General features: G+C 44.3%; 1 protein-coding gene across 1 annotated transcript in view; it reads right to left on the bottom strand.

Moving 5' to 3' along the window:
- The window catches only part of SPTBN1 (spectrin beta, non-erythrocytic 1), a 2,377,138-nt gene that overhangs the window by 183,708 nt on the left and 2,169,657 nt on the right, over positions 1 to 23,773 (bottom strand). The window contains exon 32 of the mRNA XM_044055150.1: positions 1,928 to 1,994. Coding sequence (XP_043911085.1) covers positions 1,928 to 1,994 — 67 coding nt within the window. The remainder of the gene's footprint in view (positions 1 to 1,927; positions 1,995 to 23,773) is intronic.

The raw sequence follows: 23,773 nt of genomic DNA, 5'->3' as shown, positions 1-23,773 counted from the left end.
ATACAACCACTAAACACCAACAGAGGTTTCCAGGGACAGATCCCTGGCTGCAGCACAACTGTAAGAGTTTTCCAACCATTCAACATGGGAACGGGAGTTGTTGATCTGGAATGCAACTTCCAAAGTGGTTGCTAAGGATCCACATTATAAGGGCCACTTCTTCACAGACTGAGGAAGAGGAAGGGTACAAACTCAGCACTTTCAACTGAAAGGAAACTAAAGCCATACAGGACACTTGAGGCCATCCTATGGATGGACTTGGTTCCAGGATGGCATGACTGCTTTCTGCATCCTATGCCTTCGAATGGTGCACTGGAGAAAGCCTAGTATCATGAAAAGAACCCTCCTGCCAGTCTTGACAATGGACTCTGTCAACAGCCAACATCTTAAAATAAATAAAGTAAGACAGAAGTTTTTTCCCCCTTATGCATCATTCGATGGCTAGGCAAATAAAACACCAGTACTTAAGGTAGAGCTTCACACATCATGATTCTATGCAAAGCAGTACAGACAATGCCAGTGTAGTTCCTAACTGAGGGCTTTTTTTAATTATTGGAATACAACAACTTTTTTAGAACAAATGTCAGAATTAATATCTGAACTGTGCAAACAGCAAAATAAAACTGGCAGGTGCAGGGATTTTTTTCTAGCCTGGTGCATAGCATCATGCTACATGCTGACAAGAGGTGCATACACCCCTAAGTGAGGGGGGGCCAAAGAGAAAACCAACAGTGCTGAAAGAATATCTCAAACAAACAACATCGAGGTTTCAGAGTTAACTTTCCATCTCTTTCTGACCAAGCTAAGTCACACACCAAATTATCTATAGTAGTTGAGGTAAAATTCCTACGTGACTTTTTTGTATTGTATAAAAATGATTACTAATATGCAGACAGTTGCTTAAAATTCCAAAAACAAAAAGAGCGAGAGAGATGTCTGTTAAAGCTGAAATGACATGGCAATGAATTTAACCACGTCATTGTAACTTCAGGAAAAGAAAAATATTTTAAGTGGACAATATGGAGTCAGAAATAAAAACCTTACTAATGTTTCCAGCTTTTACAAACTACCACAGCGAGCCATGTAGTTTGTACTAAAGTATATTAATTTAGTATATACACATAGTAACAAGGTGCATATTTGTTTTCTTTGCAATGTTAATTGAACACATATGTTCTTCACTTTAATCTTGTAAATAAGCATTAACATTATTTTATATCACAAAAAAGGCAGAAGACCAAGACTACACTACACATAGCAAACTATATCCAAACACAAGTGCAAACCCGCTAGCTTGATGCAGCACGGAATGGAAATCACGACAACTGTGCAGGCATTACTGTGCAGCTAGTTCAATAACAACCACAGAAAGGAAAACATTCTGAAAGTATTCCATAAGTCTTCTATGTTCTCATCTGTTTCAGTTCTCTTTTGAGAAGACTACCACAATAATGTGCAAATAAAAATGCAAATGTACAAAAAATACTAAGCTGGTTTACTAGGGGCAGGACTTACGCACAAGAAGAACCAATGGCTGGTTACTTGTTAACTAGGCAATACAATGGAAGCACAGTTTACTGCTGCTTTTACAGAACTTGACCATTCAATAAAGCTGCCTGCCTTCTTTACACATAAGTCATAATGGTGGCTGAGCAATAACACAGCACTCCTCTAACTAGTTTAACAAAGAGAAAAGGAGAAAACAAAGATTTGAGAAGACAAATTAAACAATGAAAGCAAAAGAAATGTGTGGAAGAAAAGGAACAAAATAACGGAGAACAAAATTAAACGCAATAGTGCTCATGGTGAAACAATTAGCTTTCCTTCTCAAGTTTGCAAATCAGAGTCCAGATCGTGCACGATCACTGCCTGCTCTCCTGTTCTGAAAACTTTTGTAGTTTTGATAGGTTTGTGAACGGTAACTAACCCGAGGAGACTCCTGGTCAGATGGCAAGCCATTCTGTGAGATTTGTTCGCCTTCTTTCACACCTTCCCTGTTTATAGAAAAAAAAAAAAAAAAAAAAAAAAAAATCAGAAAAAAATATAATCATTGTAGTTTACAGAAGAAAAGGTAACCATTATTCTGCTATATGCCCTCATATTAGATCCTTTAACTTATTTGATTACTTAAAACTGAATTACTTTCTCATTCTGAGTTGTAGAAGCTCAGTGACATGGTCTCTTGCTTCCCACAGTGCATCCAGTACTTTGAAAAGTCCAGGTACATTCCAATTTTAAGAAAATTCTAGGGAAGGAGATGATACTCACTCCACCCTTCCTCAATAAAGTAAACAGAAACAAATCAGTTTAGAAGCCTGAAGCTAGAGAAAAGTACAGGAAGAGCTTGACAACACCTTATGATGCCTGCTTATGCACCACTTCCCACATTTACGACCCTCGACTCCATGTGTGAAACAGCAGACCCAAATATTAACTAAAACACACCTTACAATCCAAAGAAGTTACTAAGGACAATGCAGTTTAACAATGCCATTAATGTGACATTCACAAATGTAAAAGTGAAATTAAAGGTATGTCAGAACAGCAACTCTACCCATTACATAAATGGCTTACACAGGCCATTCCTATCTTAAATGTCTTAACATTTACCTTTAATACTTTGCTTACTGCTTGTTCATTTACATTCTAATCGACAAGTTTAATGTTATGTCAACAGCATTCTCAATAGGATCCTTTCCTTTCATTCAAAACTTTTTTCATCATACATGCAGCAGACATCCTTCCCAAATATTCCTTCAGTTGTCAGCTTTACTCTGACACTAAACAGTTTTTCTTGTTTACAAAATATGAACAGTTATTTGATACCAAAGCAGAAATAAATCATTTTAGGTAGTATTTCTACTGATCAAAGGGAGACTCACTGACACAATCTGATATTGCCTGCAGAGTTGAGAAATGCTCTCTCCAATGTTAGAGAAAGCATTTTTCAGTAAAGGTTACTGCCATTTCAGATATCTTTTTCCTGGACACTCTGCAATCTCAGAGTTGAGGAGGTACCAGGCCAAAGTTACCTGAACATGAGGTCTGACCAGCTTGGCCAAACAAGATTTTTTGTTTTTTGATGTTGTGCTGATGCCAGCTACATTGATTATCCTGTAGACACTGACAAATTGTTGGTTGAGGAGTATGGCTCAATAAACCTAGGAAAGCTTACCTGTAAATTCCTTTGCTGCAACACATTTACTACATTTCTTGACTATCTTCCTCCCAGGAACAGCTACTAACTTCACTAATGCACATCAATGCTTGGCTCTGTGCCGCAGATGGATGATGCCCTAACTGTGACAGGTGTGTGTGATTTCCCTGGCAGAGACCAGGGAAAACAACACCCAGTGTTTAAGGACAGATGGGGCAGGGCTGCTTGCTTTCAATGTCCCCTTCAGTTATGAGATATGACCAGCACCACTTCCCATTCCCTTGGTAACTAAGCATGCACACGAGACATACAGCTATACATTAGATGGTTAACTGATGGTCCCTCTTACTCAACCCTCACCTCGAGAGCAAATGGGGCTGACTGACCAGGACAGGGTTAACGACTGGCAGTATTGGGGGGAGGAACAATGCAAAACTAATACACATCTACACTAACCCCTACCTGGTGTTAGGACATATTTTTCACAAATCACATACAGAAAGGACAGTCAGATCACCATGAATGAAAATTATTTTGGGTAAGTAACTACAAGAAAAAATGTCCCATTTAAAAAAATGGAAATGTATAGAACATCTGATCCTAACTTTAGGCACACGTATTCAGACAGGATGGTGTGCATCTGTCAAGATCAGGGAAGAGAATTTTTACAGCAGATATTTTGCAATATTTGACAAACACAAGGCAGGGTCGAAAATTTAACAGTACACAGACAGCAACATTTAATGATTAAAGAACAAATGACTGGTAACCAGTTCTGTCAGGCTATAAATGTTTTTACTGTAAGAGACATTCTAACAAAAAAACAGATGGAGATGTTATGACAGGGATTACCAGGGATTAGAGGTAGTTAGGAGACATGTGATTATTACATGTTCAATGATAACACCAACACTACATATTGTGTAACTGTGATAATAAAGACAACCCTAGAACATATAACAATTGTTTGAGTGTACACACCACCAACGTCAAATGCTGATGACCTAGAGGAATTCATACATTTCTTGCATGAAACACAGAAAGGAAGATTAACAATTAATTTAAGGACCTGGGTATATGGGGAGATCTAGCTTTGAGTTTTTCTAATCATATCAAACAATTGGTTAATGACAGTTCTAGAACTACAGGCTGTATAAAAGATTTATAAAGTCTAGGAAATCAGAAACGATGAAGTCATTGTTAATTACATTAGACCCAAACTTGAGTATGGAATAACAATATGGAAACCTTGTAAGAAAGCAAGCATGAGTAATTTGGAAAAAGTACATCGGAAATATACCAAGGGTATCCATGGATGTGAAAGTGTAAGTTATTATGAAATATCTGAACTCGTTCAGTGACTCAGAGAGATATTTAAGAGATCTTATTCAGGTTTATAAGGCATTTAGGAGACAACAATCCCTAGGAACATTTGGGGTTATGAAAAAGTAGAATAGGATCATCAGACAACCTATGTAGAAAATTCTATAGTAAAAATAAGTGTTATCCAAGAGAACTGCTGATGCATGGAACAGACTACCCAATTACATTAAAGCAAAGTTTAGATATTTTTAAGAACAGCATGGGCACTTATTACAAAAACAACTGTTCCAGTATATTGGCAGGTTAGAAGGGTATTAATGCCCGTACTTCAAATATTTGTTTGTATGTATGTATGTAACCCTCATATCTTTGTCACCTTTCCTGCAGAAGCCATGTTGTACTTATCCTTTAAAAAAAAAAAAGAAATTACAGCTGTGTAAAATCTTACCATAACAGTAGATGTCCTTCTCTTCACTGTTGCAGTATTCATAACTGAAGGGATCTCCTGCCAAGAACAGTCCAATGTCTGTCCAGCATAGCAAAGCCTTTAGTATTACAGGTGCCATACGTCACACTTACGCTCCTCAGTGCAAGGTGTAAGGCATAAAGGTGACTTATGGACACACACACTCTGAAGTGAAAAAGTCAAAGGAGGAAGAGAATGTCCCTAAGGACAAGGAAGATCATGTGCATCCAAAACAGAAAAGGGATAAAAGCTCCTTGGCCTGGAGGTCAAGAAAGAATAGGCTACAGCAGAGGGGGCAGGAGGGGGGGGTCGAATTCTTCAGAAGTGGAGAGAAGGACATCTACTGTTATGGTAAGATTTTAAGCAACAGTACTATGTCCTTCTATATCACCGTTGCAACATTCATAATTGAAAGCAGAATACAAAATCTTAAGAGAAAACCTGGAAGGAGGATGGCATGGAAGAGCCCTCCAGAAACCCATGCAGGATAGCTCTACCACACCAGCTCTAGCCCTGGAAATAACATCCACCTTGTAATGCTTAGTGAAAGCATGAACGGAAGACCAAGTAATAGCCTCAAGGATAGAACTATTATCCAGAACCTTGAAAGAAGCAACAGAGGAGACAACACCCCTAGCAGAATTAGCTTTACTGATGAGCAAAGACATTTACCATGAAAACAACATTAGGCAGAGCACCTTGCTAACACTCTTCAAAAGAAATCTTGATGAGTGGATGGGAAACAAAGTTTATCTCGGGGATCAATTCAGTGGCCCAGCTGGACAGAGGCACAGGGAACTAATCTAAGGGGGTGGCGAAAGCCAACACATTCTGGCTAGGCTTATAAATACCTTTGGGCAGATAGCCTAGTACCTACCTATGAACCTATAAAAAGAAATGGCCGTAGAAATCTAGAAAGAGATGGTTTGCTCAGAAACAGCCAAACCCAAAGACCTGAGATGAAAGGAAACAAAATGCCGCTTAGATTTGTAAATAATTTTAGTTTTATCCAAATAATATCTGAGATGTCTATGCAAATCCAAGGTGTGAAGAGCCTTCTTGATGGCAAACTTGCAGAGAAGGAAAAAAGGAAGGCAGATGAACAGACTGATTAATGGACAAACAATTGACCACCTTGGGCACAAAAGAAGGATTAGTGCAAAGAGACATTCTGCCTCTGTGGAAAACTAAGGCGGAACAATCATGAGAACCAGACGTTTGGATATTCTCTTGGCCAAAATGATAGCCAAAAGAAGAAGAGTCTTCCAAGTACAATAAACTCTCAGTTAAACTGCACACATGGGGATTGGTGGATGCTGGATAACTGCAGTTTCTGGTTGCTTGAGAGTGGCAAGCGGAAGTGAGTGCGAGAGAAAGAATGAGTGAATGGATGAATGAAAGCTGAAGAGACTGTGTGGGTGAGTGATTGGAGTGAGTGACTGGGTGAATGCATGTAAGAAAGATGAAGAGACTGTGGGGGTGAGTGATCAGAGTGAGTGACTGGGTGAATGCATGTATGAAAGCAGAAGTGATTCTGTGTGAGAGATCGGAGAGATGTATGAAAGGAGAAGAGTGTGTGTGTGAGGGATCGAAGAGAGAAAGAATGAGTGAATTCTTGTATGAAAGAAGAAGTGACTGTGTGAGAGACTGCCAGTTGCTTGGAATGCCAGTTGCTTGAGTTCTGGTTAAGTCAGAGTTTACTCTACAAAGTTGTAAGGAAGCTGAATCATCAGGATTAAAAGGAGCCTAAGTCAATTTTTCAAGAACAAAATAAAGGTCCCAGGAAGGTGGAATAGGATTCCTGGGAGGACGGATATGATGGATGCCTTTAAGAAATTGCTTGACCTCAAAACTAGAGGCCAGAGGTGGAGTCAAGGGCAGACAAGCAGAAATTGCTGACAGGTGAGCTTTAACAGAAGAATATGCCAACCCAGCATACAGCAGATCACAGAAATAAGACAGACCCAGAGGAACATTCACAGAGAGGAGATCCTAATAGTGAGATAGGCACCAGAAAAATATCTTTTACATTTAGACAAATATTATTCCCTGGCAGTGGGCTTCCTGGCCTCCTGGAGGACATGAAGCACATCCTCAGAAAAGGTGCCTAAAACGGATCAAAACCCTATCACCCACAACACCAGCTGAAGAGTGGACAAGTGAGAATGGATAAGAGACTCCTTGTCTTGTGTGAGAAGGTCCAACCGGTGACGTAACTTGTGGTGACTGCCCATGGCCAAGAGAGAAAGAAAGGGAACCAATGCTGTCTGGACCAAAAGGAAATAATTAGCAAGAGGGAGATTTCTGCCTGATCTTGTGCAAAACTTGTGGTAACAGAAGAAGGGGAGATTAGGTGTACAGAAACATCCCCTTCAAAGGAAAAGACAGGGTTGCTCACTTTCAAAGTCAGAGGACTTGGGACTCTGGAAGAGAACAGAGGAAGTTGTCTGTTCACAGAAAAAGCAAAAAGATCTACTTGAGGAAAACCCAGTGATGGACAATGTCCAGGAACACATCTCTGTAAAGTATCCATTCATGAGCTTGTGTGCTGGACCTGCTCAAAGTGTCTGCCACTAGATTGTGCTCTGAGAGGATGTAAACAGTCTGAGGAGTTACTTGATGCTAGACAGCTTGATCCCAGACCTAAACAGCTAGTCTGCAAAGATGATAGGACCTTCTACCCCCTTGCTTGTTGGGAGGGTGGCCTAATGGTTAATGTGTTTGCCTTACAAACACAAGGTGCAGGGTTTGAGTCTCAAGGGATAACTGGCTAGGCTTAAAATGGCCCACAAGGGTAGTTAGCTTAGTACTAATCTATGAACCTATGAACATACCACAATTTCGAGGGGCCCGGGATGAAAAAAATGAATTAAAAGCCTAAAGAAATAGAAGCAGAGCCCTCATCTCCTTTATAATGATGTGGTCTAACCTCTGCTGAAGAGGCCAGAGACCCCAAACCTTGAGAGAACCAAAGGAGGCCCCCCCCATCCCCTGTCTGACATGTCTATAAAGAGCTCTTCAGTCAGGACTGAAGCCTGGAAAGGAAGTTCTGGATTGAGAGAAAGTTGATGAATCCACCACTGAAGTCTGAGCTTGAGACAAAGAAAGAAGGAAGGAAGGGAAATGGGAAGCTCAGGAGCTGTCAATGTCAAAGCCACACTGACTTGAGGTACCACTGTAGCTTTCTCATGTTGACTCTGGCCAGAGGGAGCATGGCAGTGGTAGAATTCATGAACCTGAGGAAGTCCCTGGTCATGACTGAAGCCTGAGGAATAACAGACTGTAAAAAAGCAGTAAGAGACAGGCCACTAGGGCAGGCAGGCAGGATGCCAGCTTGGGGATGGTCTGAAGCCTGTAACAAAGGAAATTTTGATCCTGAGAAGGGGTCAGTGCTGATTTCTGCAAGTTTATGGTAAACCCCAGACTCTATAACAGGGAAATAGTAAAGTGGAAATCCTGAAAGAGAGCATCAGGGGAAGAAGCTTGAATGAGTAGATTGCCCAGATAGGGACAGATCTAAACTCCTCTCATCCTGCAAAAGGTAATGACAGGAGCAGCAGCAAACATTTAAAAAATACCCTTGGGGCAGTAATGAGGCCAAAGCGCAAAGGAGAGAACTGAAAATGCAAGGAAGAAACAAAGAAATGTAAAAATTTCCAGAAAACGGGATGGATGGGGATATGAAGGTATGTATCCTTGAAATCCAGAAAGACCTGAGGCAAAAACAGTCTGAAGAGACAACATTCAAAAGGAAGGAATCTTGAAAGGTGTTGAGCTGGGAAAGGTCCAGAGTTGGTCTCCACGTGCCCTTCTTTTTAGGAACTAAAGAATTCTTTAATAAAAATCTATCCCTACCTTGGCAGGAGGCAAAGCTCGACTGCAACTGAGCTACAAAATATAAGTATCATCTTGATTTTTTTTTATTATTTTTACAGATTACTGTTTTTACAATTTAATATATATAAAGCACTTTGTCTATTCAGTATCTTCACAAATCCTTATCTGTTGAAAAACTTTAATTTGTCTCTAGTGCTTGCTGTCTGGTAGGCTATTGTGTAAACTGAAACATCTCCTCTTGTGTGATTATCTCTTGGCTAGTGGGGGCTGGTTCTTGTAAAAAAAAAAAAAAAAAAAAAAAAGTTTCTGTCTTTTGCACACAGTGCAGACTAGAGAAGTTGTGACTGCAACTGAGCTACAAAATATAAGCATCATCTTGATTTTTTTTGATTATTTTTACAGATTACTGTTTTTACAATTTAATATATATAAAGCACTTTGTGTATTCAGTATCTTCACAAATCCTTATCTGTTTAAAAACTTTCATTTGTCTCTGTAGTGCTTTCTGTCTTGTAGGCTATTTTGTACCACCCTCCCTCCCTGTTGGTGTCTTGCTGTTATACTTGGTGGCTTTGCAGTTGCCCGCCCCTACTGTGACACACCTCCCAGTCTAGTGTCATTAGCTCATTCTGCTTAATAGAGAGAGAACATTTGATAAGGCCTTCTGTTCCTCCTTTTTCCCTTTCAAAAAGTAAAACAAAACTTTTTTTTTCTCTTTCGCCTGAACCTTCTTGTGTTCTGACTGTCCTTCTCAAACATTTTGGAAATATACAGTATATTTCAGAGCATTTGTTATAACTGTATTTGCTATAACTGATTTAAGTATTTTTTTTCTGGCTTTTTGATTATTTACTGCTTAGCGACTGCATTTTAGCCTGTTTATACAGCTCTGCATTCTATTTAAACTGTTTTTGATTAACTGTTTTGCACTTTTAAAAGGTTAGTTGTTGCTTAATTTTACCTGTAGGCTAACACACTCAAGTGCTTAGCCGCTTAAAAGCATTTATAGCATTTACTGTCTGTTTTTCCTCTGTTTTCTGCAAAAAGAAAAAAAACAAAAATCTTGTTTTCCCGCCTTACTGAACTAGAACAGTCCAGTCTTCAGAGTTTGCTGATCTCTGGGCTTTGTCTTGGTTCCTGTGCTATTCCATATCCTTATTTGGATAAAAGGAAGCGTCTTTGTTCACCAGTGGGAGTGGGGAGCACTGAGCGGCCTATTTGTCCCTAGAGGAGTGGTTTCCAGCCAGAAACTTGTAGTCTATTGGCCATTTTGGGTCAATTCCTAGCTCTTTTCAGCCCCTGTAATAAAGCCCGCTTTAACGCGCTTTATCGCTTGTATTCAACTCAGCACAGCTCCTCGTGGTGTACTGCAGAGTTCTACAAGCAGCAGAGAGCAAAAGAGTGACTTTTTCCTGATTTAAGTATTTTTTTCTGGCTTTTTGATTATTTACTGCTTAGCGACTGCTTTTTCGCCTGTTTATACAGCTCTGCATTCTATTTAAACTGTTTTTGTGTTGATTAACTGTTTTGCACTTTTAAAAAAGTTATTTGTTGCTTAATTTTACTTGTAGGCTAACACACTCAAGTGCGCTAGCCGTTTAAAAGCATTTATAGCACTTACCGCCTGTTTTTCTTCTGTTTTCTGCAAAAAAGAAAAAAACAAAAAACAAAAAAAAAAAATCTTGTTTTCCCACCTTACTGAACTAGAATAGTCCAGTCTTCAGAGTTTGCTGATCTCTGGGCTTTGGCTTGGTTCCTGTGCTATTCCATATCCTTATTTGGATAAAGGGAAGCTTATTTGTTCACCAGTGGGAGTGGGGCGCACTGGGCAGCCTTTTTGTCCCTAGAGCAGTGGTTCCAGCCAGAAACTTGTAGTCTATTGGCCATTTTGGGTCAATTCCTAGGTCTTTTCAACCCCCTGCTATAAAGCCCGCTTTAGCGCGCTTTTGCGTGATTTAGCACGGAGTTGCCCATAGAGCACCATCGGGCAGTGCCGGTTAAACAAGGTTAAACTATTTCTGGCTCCGTAAAGTCTGCTCTTCAATTTTTCCCTTAGAACTTCTCTACTTGCAATCTAAACAGTCTATTCTCTATCTCAATAGCTCAGCACTTGCTCCTAAAGCATTTTTATATAGGTAAAGTACTTGTATACTAAACAAAGTACTACATTAGCCTAGAATCCCCTTGAGTACCCATTTCCCTATAGGTCCCTTCTGACTCAGTTACATAGCCAACTTTTTCACTTTCTAGCATGTCGAAGGGTCAGTTGCTAGCGTCCTCTCCTGTTCAGCTGGTGAATCTGGGCATCTTGAGGCAATGTTACAATTGCCTCATGTACACAGACAACCCACTCCTTCTCCCACAAAACACAAATAAATGTGAGAGATGCAACTATATAGCCAAACTGGAGGCTGAGCTCTCTCAACTCAGGACTGGCAAGACCAGACAGGAGGAGAAGGAAACCACGCACACCACAAACCCAGTTTCACATAGAACTATCACAACTGCAAAACAAACACATAAACACACAACGACATACTCGGAGGCACTGATCAAAAATCTACCAAAACTACAGAGGCCTCCAAAGCAGACACCCAAGCAACTGCCATCTCAAGACATAAGACATGCAACACATAGTTCTCAAAGTCAGTGTGCTAAACAGTCACAGCCCTTAAGGCCAAACACAATGTCAGACACACTTGTTATAGGTGACTCCATAGTCAGACACACTGACGTCCCACTCACCAGACTGAACAAGGAAAAGATCACAGTTAGCTGCCTGTCAGGCGCTAGAATCCGCCACATAACACAAGCACTCAGGTCACTCCACAGCAAGTACAAGTATGACTCAGTCATTGTCCATGCCGGTGTGAACGACCTGAGACGTACCTCCCTGGACTACATGAAAAGAGACATAGAGGAGCTCTCAGATTATGTAGCCCAGGCCGGTATGACCCTGACCCTGAGCAGTATCCTACCCTCACCAAGAATGATGCCACAATACAGAGACAAAATGATCAGCTTTAATAATTGGCTTAATTACTGGTGTCATTCTAAGGGGATCCAATGTCTGTCTGCCTGGGATGACATGCTTGACAAGCCACGCTGCTTTGCAAGGGACGGCTTGCACCTGTCACCCCTGGGCTTCTGGATATTGGCAAAGGCTCTTGCCACCCCCATAGTGCCTTTTTTAGGCAAGGCTCAAATGATAAACCTACCGCCCTAGAAAACAAAAATGGAGAAGAACTAAGGGTAATACTGCTCAATGCCAGAAGTCTAAACCTCAAGATGCACGCCCTCGAAGCCCTCCTCAGTATGGAGAACATCGATGTTTGTGATGTGACTGAAACCTGGTTCAAGGCTCCTGAGAGCACCCCAGCACTAACAGGTTATACCTCATATCATGCGTTCCGGCCCCAAAATCCGGACCGAACTACAAAAGGAGGGGGAGTATCCATATTCATAAAGGATACCCACACCTCCAGGTTAGTGGCAACGCACGAAGCATCGGAGACCATCCAGGTGCAATTAACCATAGGTAAAACTGCCCTACAGTTTGTAACATGCTACAGACCACCTTCTCAAACTCAAGAAACCCACACAGCCTTCCTGAAGACACTGGAGAGTATAAATGTCTCTCCAAACACCATCATATTGGGTGACTTCAACTACCCAAACATAGACTGGGAACATTACTCAAGCCCCAACACCCTAGCCCAAAGGTTCCTTGACTTCATAAACTCAAATGCTATGGAACAACTAGTCACCATTCCCACAAGAGGAGAAAATATACTAGACCTGATCATCACAAACATGGGGACAAAATGCTCCACACCGCAAGTATATCCCTCATTGGTGAGATCAGACCATAAATTAATCTCACTGGAGGTCCACATCTCGCCCCACCCCAGCAAAAATACCACAGTGAAGAACTTCTCAAAAGCAAACTTCACACTTCTTAAGACTGGAGTGGTATCCTTCAAGGCCCCGAGCCAGTGGAAACCACAACCCACGCTGCTGAAACCCTTACAAATGCCTTCTACGAGCACCTCCAGGAATGTATGGATCAAGCAATCCCTAATAAAATCAAGACCCTTTCCACCAAAGGCAGGCGCCCGGTCTGGTGGACTCCAGCCATAAACAAACTCTACAACAAGAGGAGAAAGCTACTACATGACAGAGCAAAATCCCTAAATGGGAAGGCATCTCTGATCAATACTAGTAAAAAACTACGATCACTCATAAAATCATCCAAGGCCAACTTTGAGAGAAAAATCGCTAATGACACAAAAGACAATCATAAAGCCTTCTTTAGCTATGTTAGAAACCTGGGTGGAAACTCCCAGATATGCTCAGAATTAGTCCAAAATGATAAAAAATCACTGAACCCACAGACATTGCCAACATACTGGCAGACAGGTTCAGTGCAAATTTCTCTCCCAAAAGGAGAAATATTTATCCCACCAGAGTCTAGCCTCCCAAACATCTCAGATGCCCAGGTGAGAGCTGCTCTCTCTAAAGCAAAAAACACAGCATCAATGGGACCAGACAGTGTCCCCGGCTGTGTGCTACACGAACTCAATGAGGAACTAAACCCACACATAAGGCTGCTGTTTAATCTTAGCCTTACTACAGGATACGTACCCAAAGAATGGCGTATGGCAACAGTGGTCCCACTCCACAAAGGCGGTGCTTCTACGGACCCTGGAAATTACCGCCCCATAAGCTTGACGAGCCTTGTCTGCAAAGCTATGGAGAGGATCATAATGGAACTCATAAATAAAGACATTGGGGACCTACAGACACTGGATCCTACCCAATTTGGCTTTGTCAAGGGCAGATCCTGCCTCTTGAACTTGGTCGACTTTTATGAAACAGTCACTAAGGCCATTGATGAGGGTAAGGCAGTTCACACAGCCTACCTTGACCTAGCAAAAGCATTCGACACAATACCCCACTCGGGCATCATAGAAAAGCTCACCAGCTTAGATGTAAACCCATATGTCACAAGATGGGTTGCAAACTGGCTCAAGGGCAGAACACACAGGGTTAGAGTTGCTGGTGCCATGTCAGACTCTAAGCCGGTCACGAGCGGTGTCACACAGGGCTCAGTCCTGGGCCCCCTCTTGTTCTGCATTTATTTTTCTGAAGTGCAGGCAAACATAGGGGGATTGTGGCTGACAAAATTTGCAGATGACTGCAAACTGGGCACCATAATTGACACTCCATCAGACACAGACATCCTCCAGAAAGGTCTCATAGAAATGGATAACTGGTGCCAGAGTCATGGCCTTAAGCTAAATGCCAAAAAATGTATAGTCATACCCTTTGGGAAAAACAAGGTAACCCCTAATTACCACATAGGTGGTAATCCATTAAACACGGAAGAAGTTATCAGGGACCTGGGGACCCAAGTTGACAGTAACCTCTCTTTGACACTCACATTGCCAAAGTGGTTAGGAAGACCTTCTACATTGCCCACCTGATCATGAAGGGATTCACATCCAGATCAGGAGAGGTCATTGTACCCTGTACTCTTCACTTATCAGACCAATGATTGAGTACAACGCCCCATTCGAATGTACCTTACCCGACACCTGCAGCAGTTGGAAAGACCCCAAAAGTTCCTCACCAAAAGGATAAAGGGGCTCAAACATATGTCATACGATGCCCGACTGAAGAAACTCCAGCTCTATTCAGTTGCATACCGTCTGCTCAGAGGTGATCTGTGCCTGACATACAAGGCCATGTCCAACCCGGAATTAATGGACATGCTCCACCTCAAAAAATCCAAATCCACCACAGCCACGAGAGCAAGAGACTTAAACCTCAACACGGATATAACTAGGACGTGCTGGAGGGACAGATTCATCACCCAGAGACTCCCTACACTATGGAACAGAATCCCAGTCCATGTGAGGCAGAGCCCCTCACTGACTCTGTTCAAGAGAAATCTTGACGAGTGGATGGGAGATCGTAGGTTTACCCCGGGAATCATCTCTGTATCACTGCTGGACAGAGGCACAGCAAACTAATGGGTATAGTATTCTCATCCTAAGGGGTGGTGAAAGCCACACACACTCTGGCTAGGCTTATAAATGCCCTAGGGCAGATAGCCTAGTATGAACCTATAAACCTATGGTGTCCTGGACCAAGAGAATGGAACACGTCTGGGAAAAGAGGAAGTTGTTCCTGAGGAGGTTGAGGGATGCCCAAAAAGGGAGGAAGGGGTTGCCAAACCATGATATATCCTAGGTGGATAATGGACCCAATAGTCTGCTGAGAGCATTTCAGATTATTAACCAATTGGGAAGACACAGGGAAAGATGGTGGGATAAGGGAACCTGGCCAAGGGAAAGGGGAAGCAAACTGTCAAATGGAACCTGGCTTATCCTGAAAATGAGACTTCTGGGAGGTAGGGGTTTGAACAGACTTAGCAGGAGGTGCATGTCTAGGACCCCTCTTTCTCTTAGGTTGAGGGCAAAACTGCCTGCGAATAAAACAAGATTTGGAGGGGTAATTACTCTGAAATGTAGAAACAGGAGAAATAAAAATGTTTCAACTCCTGCAAGGCTTTACCCTTATTCTGGAAACCTGAAAAGTTCAGCAGCAGCACCAAAAGAATTTGTGTTATCCAAAGGAGCATCCAACAGTTTTGGCCTTGATGTCATCAGGCAAAGCCTGAATATGAAGTAAAGAGTTAATGCCTCATAACAGAAATAAAGGGAGCAGAGGCCTCGAAGAGGTATCAGTTGCATCACAGCTGAATTTGACACAGTGGTGGGTAACATGAGAGGTAGATACCAAAAGGGAAAGGGTAGAAGACTTCCTCTCTGAGTCAGGAAGGTCAGAAACTATTTTGGAAATCTGAGAAAGGAGGGCCAAAACATACCTGGTCATATGAGTCTAGTAGTTGATGGCCCAAAAGGATTAAGTGGCAGCAGTATAAACCTTTTTGCCCAGCTTCTCCATGGCCCTACTATTCTTATCTGAAGGAAGCAACATGGTCTTGGAGGGCCTGTCACAAAGAAAAATGCTACAGAAGGATCAGCAGAAGGGCACCTATAAAGAAATTTACATTTGTCTGGCACCTTGTAAAATCTATCGGGATTCTTGGGAACAGGGGGCTGAGAATAAGGGGCCACAGAAACTGATGAAAAGGTATCCAGGAGGGCAAATAGAACAGGAAGAACAGCTGATGGCTTAGGAAACCTCATCTGGAGGAGCTCATAATACCTTTTCCTTACACAGGCTTGAGACCAACCCCACATAAAAAATTCCATTATGTAGGTAACAGCATCTCAAAAAGAGAGTTCCTCTAAAGGGGAATCTGGACTAACAGAATCCTCTTCCTCTGAAACATAGTCCATAGGTGAAGGGATATGAGAAGAGTAAGTGAGGGACTCATCCCCAGAATCCAGATCATCCTCTGAAGAGTTTAGTTCCCCTGGGTCAGAAGAGTGGAAGACCAGGGAGATGCAGGAACAGACAGCCCTTGAGAAGGTTTTAAAGGCATTACAGCATTAAGTAACCAGAGTAAAATCCTGCCATTCATGCCGGGGATCCTTAACTACAGGGGAAATGCATTTGGTTTTCAATTTCTTTTCCTGTGGGATGTCTGCACAGAACACCCTTGGAGGGTCAGACCCCTGGTGACATCCAATAAATGTAGCAGGGATCTCCTCTCTACTAAGATCTGCAGAATCCCTCTTGGCCCCTCAGAAATAATAAGCTGAGGTTCCCCCTTAACACCAGGGAAAGACAGTTGTAAAGCCTCTGAGGACGTGTGACAAGTTGGATCCATGCTGACCTCTGTCAGGTTTGGGGCAAAGGAATCCAAGGCAACCACCAGACGATCCTCTGGGCTTTCACTAACCTTGAGAGAGACGTCCGGGGAAGGCTGGACAGCAGCTGTATTTCACCTAATTTGTTTGGTCATTTTCTTGGCAGACGGTTGACCCTTGGGAAAGGAAGACTCTGACACAGCACCTTCAGCCAATGGCTTAAAATTAGAAGTTATGTACTCACCATATCGTTCCATCTGAGTAGGTAGTTCATTTGTCTGCAACCTGTGGGTTACGGATCCGATATCGGATCCGAGCCGGCAACTTGTTTCAAGCTAATGGATCCGAGCTCCTAGCTCCTCCCTTCACCCATAATCCCCTGCTAACCCTCCATGACCTCAGATCGAGTTTGTCTCTCAATATATATCCAACAAAGGATATCTAACAACTAAAAGATCCGAAGAAGGTCAGGGGGAAGGAGGGGGGGGATGGTTGCAGACAAATGAACTACCTACTCAGATGGAACATTATGGTGAGTACATAACTTCTAAATCTGAAGTAGGATGTTCATTTGTCAGCAACCTGTGGGACAGAGTCCCCAGCTACCTGCACCCTGGGTGGCCATCATGGAAGGATATTACGAAGCACTGCAGAGCCAAAGGATGCTCTCCCTCTAGAAAGCAGGTCTAGCTTGTAGTGGTTGATAAAGGTATGAGATGAAGCCCAAGTGGCTGCAGAACAAATATCATCCAAAGGAACTCTAGACTTGAAAGCCGCAGAAGTAGAAATGGAGCGGGTGGAATGAGCACAAACTCCTTCTGGTGCGGGTCTACCCGAGGCTTGATAAGCCAGTAGGATACATTGGGAAATCCAGCGAGATAAAGATACTTTAGAGATAGCTTTCCCTAAGTTAAATTTGGCAAAGGAAACAAACAGCTGGTCAGATTGTCTATGGCCAGCTGTCCTATGAGTATAAAAACGAAGCTGCCTATGAACATCCAGTGAGTGCAGCTTGTATTCACCCTTATTTTGATATTTAGGGAAGAAAACCGGTAAATTTATGGATTGGTTTATGTTGGTTTCTGATGCTATCTTGGGAAAAAAGGAGGGATTTATCCTGAGGTACACTCTATCAGGGTGAAAAATCAGGTATGGAGGCTTCACAGAAAGAGCCTGAAGTTCCGACACTCTTTTTGCTGAAGTAATGGCTACAAGGAATGCTGTTTTCCATGACAAGAATTTGAGATCCACTGAAGCAGCGGGTTCAAAGGGTGGAGCAGTCAAGGCTTGAAGAACTAAAGTAAGATCCCATGGTGGTACGGCTTCTTTTACAGGGAGTCTAAGTAAAAAGGTACCCTTGAGAAAGGTTTTACACAATTTGGCTGACATCAAGGGCCCTGTATCATGTCCCACATGATAATGAGAAATGGCTGCCAATTGCACTTTTACAGTTGAACAACTAGCACCTTCCTGAAAGAGTTCAGTTAGGAAGTCTAAAATGGATGGAAGAGGAGCCGTAAAGGGATCTAGATCGCGGCGCTCCACCCAGATGGAAAAACGTTTCCATTTACTGTGATACACTTTCCTGGTGGAGGGCTTATGCACTGCCACGAGGATGGCTTTGACTGGTGAAGAGATACCGGGAGTCCTAACTAGGAGTGGAACTGGAGCAACGAAGCTGTCAGTTTCAGACTGTCCAGGTTTGGAGTTGGCAAGTCCAACGGATGGGAGATGAGATCTGGAATGGGATCTAGAATCCAAGGGTGACTCACAAGGTGAGACCACAGGTAAGGGAACCAAATTTGTCGAGGCCAGAATGGGGCAATGAGAATCAAATCATCTTGCTCCCCAACCGTGAGGCTTTCTGTAAGAGTTGTATCATCATTGGAAGAGGAGGATAGGCATAGAGTAGACTGGGTGGCCAAGCATGCACCAGAGCGTCTCTTGGAGATTCCCCTGGTGGGGAGATTAGAGCGAAGAAATTGTCGCATTTGGCGTTTGATGGAGATGCAAAAAGATCGCAGCAGGGTTGCCCCCATGTTGCGAATATCTGCTTCGCTACTAGAGGATTGAGAGACCACTCGTAAGGGGAAAGAAGGGTGCGGCTGAGCTTGTCCGCTAGGATGCTGGTCCTCCCCGGAATGTGCGTTGCAATCAGAAAGCGGTTGGTGGAGATCGCCCATTCCCACACTCTCATGGCTTCGCGGCAAAGAGGATAAGATCTGGTTCCCCCCTGTTTGTTGATATACCAGACCACTGACATGTTGTCCGAGTGAATTGCAATCGTTCCTGCGGGGAGGAAGCTCTGAAGTGCTTGCATCGCCAACAGCACCGCTCTCATCTCCAGAACGTTGATATGCAGGGAGGTCTCTGTATCGTTCCATGTGCCTTGGACTGTCCTGCCTGAATAATGCCCCCCCACCCGAGGCGGGAAGCATCCGTGGTCACCGTGGCGATAGGGGGAAAGGTGCAGAAGGGACGGCCCGTATGGAAGTTCGATACTTGGAGCCACCATAGTAGCGCCCTTCTGCAAGCCTTGCTGATAGCAATGGGATGGTGGAGAGGAAGGGATAGGAAGGACCATTGCACTAACAGAGTCCATTGCAGGACTCGCATGTTCAAACGGGCGCATGGAAGGAGTGTAATCACTGCCGCCATGGAGCCTAGTGCCCTCAGGATCAATTCCGCTGGTGAAGCCTCTGAATGAAGGATAGCCTGCACATGAAGTTGTAGGTTTCTGATTCTCTCGGCAGTTAGGAAGGCTCGCAAATCTCTGGTGTCTATTCTGGCACCTATGAATTCTATGATCTGTGTTGGAGCCAGTAGAGATTTGCCGACATTGATAGTAATGCCTAGTTGTGGGGCTAGATGGAGAAAGAAGTCTCTGGCCGAGCAAAGTAGATGCCTTGTTGGTGCGGTCAGGAGCCAGTCGTCCAGGTACGGGAAGACCTGAATTCCCTGGAGTCTCAGGTGGGCTGCAATCACTGCTAACACTATGGTGAACACCCTGGGGGCTGTGGTGAGGCCAAAGGGAAGGACCCTGAACTGGTAGTGACTGGCTCCCAGCCTGAAGCGAAGGAACCTCCTGGGTCGTTTGTCCATTAAGATGTGGTAATACACATCCTTGAGGTCTATAGAGCACATCCAATCGTTCTCCCTCAAAAGGGGGAGGATAGATTGAAGAGTGACCATTCGGAATTTTTCCTTGGTTACTGACAGGTTCAAGCGGGAAAGGTCTAGGATGGGTCTCAGATCCCCCGTCTTTTTTGGCACCAAAAAGAACCTGGAGTAGAACCCTAATCCGAGCTGGTCTTGGGGGATGGGCTGGATGGCTCTTTTTCTTAGCAGCTGCTGTATTTCTGTGGCTGCGGCCTGCCTCTGATCGGGTGGGTACATCGGGGAGGTTCTTGGATTGGGGGACATGAAGTATTGGTATTTTGTACCCTCTGGATATGATGCAAAGCACCCAGTGGTCTGTTGTGATGGACTCCCATGCCGCTAGATGTTTCGAAAAACGCCCCCCGACTGACTCCAGAGTGGAGCAGCTGGGCAACCCCTCAGGGCTGCTGCACGGGCCGCTCAGAGAAAGGTTCTCTGGACCCAAAGTTTCTCGGAGCCCCTCTGCCCCTGGGGCGACGTCCTCCCTGTCCACCTCTGCCACGGTAGGACTGGCTGTCCGGAGCTGGTTGGGAATGTTGTGATTTTCGGAACCACATCTTCTTCTGACCCTTTTGGTTCCTTGAAAAGGACCGCTGGGGAGCAGAGAAGCGGACTCCGACGGCAGACAACGTCTTCCCGTCCTTCTCACTCTGGACAAGCGTCTCGCGAACTGTTTTGCCAAATAGGGCAGAACCATCAAAGGGGGCGTTTGCGAAGGACGCTTTAAAGGGCTCCATAAAGTCACAATGACGGAGCCAGGCCTGACGTCTCATGACTAGGCCTGCTCCGCTAGCCCTAGCGGCTCCCTCTGTGGCGTGGGACAACAGCCGCATAGAGGTGTTTGAAATAGATCTCAGAGTGGCCATTCGGGTGGAGTACAATTGTTTATCCTCCTCCGACATGGACTCAGGGGGGGATGCAGCATATTCTTTGATAAGATCCCACTGCATCCTGATGACATGTGCCATATAGTTCAGAGACCTTACTGAGAAAGTTGCTGAACTAAAGACTCACTTCCCTAAGTGATCCATCAAACGGAACTCTTTGCTTGGTGGATGGACTGAAGGACTCTCCTGAGCCAATTCCCTCTTTGTGGCTGCCGCCGTCAACATGGCATCTACAGGGGGGCTCTTACTCCAATGTGACCGGTCTGAGCGGGGGCTAAGAATCCTATCCGGTCGCTTCGGTTTTGGCTCCACGGTGTCCGGATCCTTCCACGCCCTGGTGGTAATGAGGTCCACCAGGGGGTCGGCTGGAGGGGACACCCAGGAGGTAGACGGGCCTGCCTCGAATGCCTCCAGAAACACGGACTCGTCAGAGGAAGACTTAGGGGCAGACCACCCACCTCTGATTCTCAGCATCTCCATGATGTCTCCAAAAATGACATCCTCAGGGGGCGATCTTGGGGAGCCTTCCCCTTCCTCATAGTCCATGTCCTCGGTTAAGGACTCAGGGGAGTCCACGTGCCTCCTTTTGCACTTATGCTTGCAGGGAGCTTCCTCGGGGGGGACTGTCCGAGGAGGCCTCGCCAACAACATCTTGTTCCAATGGAACTATCTGTGACATCGAAGCAGGCTGCCCCTTTGGCCGGGTGATGGAAGCCTGGCCCAGCAGAGAGGGAGTGCAGGGAGGAGTCGATGCAAGGACCGGGGGTCCGGATGCTCTCAACAGAGCCCTCTCCACAACATCGAATGCTGAGGGAGAGCCACTCTCCAATGGATCCGAAAGTCGGCTCCCACTCGGATCCGATGAAGGGATCGGAGTCGGCGCCGAGACCATCGGATCCGAGGGACCAGTGTGCTCTGACCTGGATGGAGCCGAAGGCACACTGAATCCCCCGGATCCGAAGCTCAGACCATGGCTCCGAGAGGTCGGATCCGACAGGCTCGAGGGCAGGGTCAGATCCGAAGTACCAAGTACTGTTGGCACCGACCCACCCCCGGCTCCAAGTCTGCTCAGCTCCGAGCGCTCCGAACCCGGGTAGCAGGTCGGAGAAGGAGCAATTGGGTGGAAAAAAGGTGTCGAGCTTCCCCCCTGAGGGGGGGGGAGGCAAGAGCACTCCCATCTGCAGCTGGGCCTGGATGAACCTTCGCATCATCTGGTCCAAGTATGAGTCCCAGTCGGAGGCAGGGGGCAGGAGTGGCAGCCACCACAGGCTGTGGTGGAGCCACGGGAGCAGCAGAGGTAGAGGAGGCCGAAGTTGAATCCGGGGGTAGAAGTCCCGCCAGGACCAGCTTCGACCTCCGTTCTTTCAGTGCCCTGGGGTTGAACGCTGCACAGATAGTACAGCCCGAGGTGAGGTGTTCAACCCCAAGGCACCGAACGCACCGAGTGTGGCCATCAGCCGGGGAGAGCTTGTGGCCACACTCGGTACATTTAGAAAATATGGCTTTTGGGGCCTCAGCCATTCCCCCTTTTTTTTTTTTTTTTTAAACTAAAAAAAGAAAAACAACTACACACACACATAGGCCCCAAAAGACACGCAACAAACACTCACACACCAGCGACCAGCGAAGGGAGGGTACTAATTAAAAAATAAGGAACCTAACTCAGACACACTTTAAAAGTATTAATTTAAACTAAAAAAGAAATTCCTGACAAAAAGTACTTAGAAAAGGTAACTTTTTCCTCACTTATCTGACGAGCTCAAAAAGGATCCAGCCATCACAAGCGCGGCAAACTAGATCTGAGGTCATGGAGGGTTAGCAGGGGATTATGGGTGAAGGGAGGAGCTAGGATCCATTAGCTTGAAACAAGTTGCCGGCTCGGATCCGATATCGGATCCGTAACCCACAGTTTGCTGACAAATGAACATCCTACTTCAGATCATTGGTTTTCAAGGTTAATAGATAAAGAAGACAGACAGGTACCTGGGTTCTTAGTAACAAAAGCCTGGCAGACAGAACATTGTGCATGGTCATGGGAAGCACATAAACAGAAAAGACCCTTGTCATGATAGTTTTTATGGGGAATCTGCCTCTCACACTGACATTTTCCCTTTCTGAATGATATGAACCCAACCACACTAAATAAAAAAGAAAGAAGGGATCTCCTGCCAAGGATAGCCCAAATATAAGAAGAAACCCAATAGGGCACTTACCTGAAATGTGGTTTGGCAACCAGCACAGCAGAAGGGCATACAGACCAACATTCAATGATGGCATTTGGGCAGGTGGCAAAGAAATTCTGAGTGTGTGTGCGTCCTTACATCACTTTTACGCTCTACACCTTGCAGAGGGAGGAGTGCATGTGTGATGTACGCCACCTTAAGTACTAAAGGTTTTGCTGTACTGGCTGGACGTTGGGCTATCCTTGGCAGGAGATTCCTTTCAGTTATGAATACTGCAACAGTGATATGGAAGGACAATGAATATTCATAGTTTACTTTGGAAAAATCTTGTTAAGATATATTAAACAAAAAGCTCCAAGGAACTAATCTAGTCAGACTTCTTCCATCCAAATCTACCTTCCCCATCTTTTAGATCTCAAAGCATAGCTCCAAGAGTAGGACACTCAGGCTAACTGAACCATTCCACAGCATAAACACACAGGAATATGAATAAATACAGGAACTTATGAAATGCTACAATGAATAGGCCAGCCCACTGATGCAAAGATATAATCTTTACCTGTGCAACCAGCAGTTTAAACTCGAGCTACTACAAAAGACTGCCTGGGTAAAGGTTAACAAGCAAGGTGAATGTCAACTCTTCCTTCTGGGGGAAACATTACATTTCCTACTGAATATCAAAATGTAGCAATGGGTCAAAGTATAACTGGCAGCAGCTGACATGTTAAGACAGTAAGTAAACTCGATATCAATGAATCCAACGCCTTAGGGAGTTAAGGACTACATACTATTTTTTCTGTATAAAACAGTGCAGTAGTAATACATTTCTCTCAGAGATTCTTGAGATAGCACTGTATTTTCCTAGTGTGATGTACAGCCATTGGTATCAAGATGAAGTTTAACAAATATCAGGGCTTTCAAAATAGGTGGGTCTGCCAAGAGTGTTCTTTTGGTTATACTAGCAAAGAATAACTCCA

The sequence above is a fragment of the Protopterus annectens genome, chromosome 1.part2, assembly GCF_019279795.1.
Source record: "Protopterus annectens isolate FY-2018-M chromosome 1.part2, PAN1.0, whole genome shotgun sequence".
NCBI lineage: Eukaryota > Metazoa > Chordata > Ceratodontiformes > Protopteridae > Protopterus > Protopterus annectens.
The sequence above is the reverse complement of the archived record's forward strand: the minus strand, read 5'-3'. Positions and strand labels throughout refer to the sequence as shown.